This window comes from Vicia villosa, linkage group LG5 (genome assembly GCF_029867415.1).
Source record: "Vicia villosa cultivar HV-30 ecotype Madison, WI linkage group LG5, Vvil1.0, whole genome shotgun sequence".
NCBI lineage: Eukaryota > Viridiplantae > Streptophyta > Magnoliopsida > Fabales > Fabaceae > Vicia > Vicia villosa.
Genome location: NC_081184.1, coordinates 140976074 through 140978510, shown reverse-complemented (window position 1 = coordinate 140978510; position 2437 = coordinate 140976074). Strand labels below are relative to the sequence as shown.

At 35.1% G+C, this 2437-nt stretch overlaps 1 protein-coding gene across 1 annotated transcript; it reads left to right on the top strand.

Annotated features, from left to right (window-relative positions):
* The first annotated feature begins 811 nt into the window (after positions 1–811).
* LOC131605618 (actin-related protein 2/3 complex subunit 3-like) lies at positions 812–1711 on the top strand. Its single transcript, XM_058877954.1, has 2 exons — positions 812–998; positions 1425–1711. Exons 1-2 carry the CDS (start codon positions 812–814, stop codon positions 1709–1711), a joined length of 474 nt encoding a protein of 157 aa, XP_058733937.1.
* Positions 1712–2437: the final 726 nt, after the last annotated feature.

Here is a 2437-nt window from a genome sequence, read left to right as displayed (position 1 = left end):
GACCCACTCACGTGAAGTGAGAGATCTTGTAGGTGATTGGTGCTGCTTGTTTATAGGCGGACGGTTAGATCGGTTACAGAGAGCGTGAATCTCTTTTTGGTAGTGGAGAATCTATATGACTTAAAGTTTCCCATTTATCTATCTGAGGGAAGATATGATCTTAACTACTCCCCTCCTATTGCGGGAGGTTATTGATTACATATCTTCTTGAAATTAGTGGGGACTTTTTCTACCTCTCGGGCGATTCCCTTATATCCCCTTTGGACGGATCAACTGTTGGGCGGAGGCATCCTAGTCTAGAATTTTACCAAATATAACACTACAAATTCCTTTGTAGACCTATGTTCAAAGTACATACAGAAAATTATGAACACTTTTTCCTTACAAATAAACTAGGAGTCTTCATTTGTCTTTGCAATTGATCTTCTTTTGGTGCATTTGAATAAAGAGTTACAAGAAATTAAAAGTTTCATTAATGAATTTCTACTCCAATATGTGATGCGACTTTTCTAAATCCATCTTCATGAACATACAACATTTGCTACCTTTTAGCCGACTTAGAGAATGTATGGTTTCATACAAGATCAATATATTATCAATATAGGACCTGCATGGAATAAAACCATTAAGTATTATACACCACGTAAGGAAAAGAAGTTTGAATCCTTTGCAAAATGACCTTTGTTACAACCAGGGGCGACGCTAGGACCCGGCCAGGGTGGGCACTTGCCCAGGCTCGGGCCCAATAGTTTTTTGAGGCCCACCTGTTAAAAAAACAAAAAAAAGGAAAAGGGTTGCGGTAGAAAGAAAAATGAAGGAGCAGCGAAAAACACCCACACCATTGAAACCAAAAACGGCGCGACGCTTACTCCCTCCGACTCCGTCTCTTACTCCCTCCATTTCATACCTCCACGAAGTCTGCCAACCACCATCACAATCATGCGAACAGACGACACCACCACCACCACGAGTCCACGAGTCTTCCGTCTTCGATTCTGGTACTCCCGATTGACTATTGTTGCTTCTTGTTTTTGTGATTTATGCTTCTAATTTGAATTTGCTTCTTATTTTCCCTAAATTTGAATAGATTTGAATAGTGGATTGAGAAGTTCAATTGAAAAGTTGAAAAGTTGAGATGTTGAATTAAAAAGTTGAATGAGTTGTTAATGTTAATGTTGAGAATGAGAAATTGAGAAGTTCAATTCAAATCAATTTGTTAATGTTGAGAAGTCCAAATTGGTTGAGACAGAGGGAAATAAATCAAATCATTGGTTGAAAAATCAATTAGTTTTGTTACTGTCATGAAAAAAAGGAAAATAAAATGTTACTGTTAATTGAGTTATTATGGTTGGTGAGTTTGAATTGGTTATAAATTAGTGGTTTATGTTTTAGAATTGGTTATAAATTAGTGGTTTATGTTTTAGAATTGATTATAAATGTTATTGATATTATGGATGATGCTATCACATTCTTCAGAGCCAATGTATTCTTCAGAAACTTTGACATCAAGAGTCCTACTGATAAGCTTCTAATATACTTGACTTTTTACATTAATGTTGCTCTCAAGAGACTTGAAGGTTGTAGAACTTTGGCTGAAGGAACCAAAGCGGTTATTAACTTGGGTCTTGAAAATGTTCCTGTACCTGGAGAGCCTGGTTTTCATTTTCCGGGTCTTTTTGTCATTCCTCCGTCAAATAAAGAAGCAGGTTAATATTTCTTTACCTTGCTACTTTCATGGTTAGATATACATATCCATATGCTTACTTTATTTAATCATCTAATGTTGTGATGATGTTATGCTATATTGGATTATCAGTAGTTTACTAAGGATACGAGGCATAGGAACTGAGAATGAAGTTAGGTAGGAATTTCATAAGCTTGAGATAAAAGGCATGAAATGGTGTTAATACAAAATGTTGTTGGGTTGGCACTAATGGTCATGAGACACCTAAATAAGTATTCAAGTTTGGAAACTTTTCTTTGGAAAGAGAGAGGCTCTTCTTAAATAATTTTCAACTTCTAATTGGGCTACACAATCAGGATGTTGTAAATTTTGCATGTTTATACAATGGTGTTTGTGTTTGTGGATTTGGTTTGTATTTGAATAATGGTTAGAAAAAGATGGTTATTTTGTATATTTGAATTGAAAAGTTGAATTGGTTTTGTTGTGTTTGTTAATGAGAAGGTATTAAGTTATGGTAGTAATGACTTTTTGTTAATGATTTTATTGTAATGATATACCGGTATTTAAATTTTTTGCCCAGGCTGTATAACTTTTTTTGGCTTCGCCACTGGTTACAACCATTGTAACTAAAATTGCAAAGTGTTAAGGCAGGCAACATTTTACTACAACCTTGTATATTGGTGAAAGAGGTGGAAAGTTTAATCCCAAGAGATGAGTCTATTTACTACGAGATTATTGGAATAAATAATTTTC

Bases quoted from the DNA above. Each gene is read 5' to 3' on its own strand.
- LOC131605618 (XM_058877954.1), top strand. From the start codon at position 812: ATGAAGGAGCAGCGAAAAACACCCACACCATTGAAACCAAAAACGGCG. The intron at 999-1,424 runs GTACTCCCGATT...TTTATGTTTTAG, and splicing joins GTCTTCCGTCTTCGATTCTG to AATTGATTATAAATGTTATT.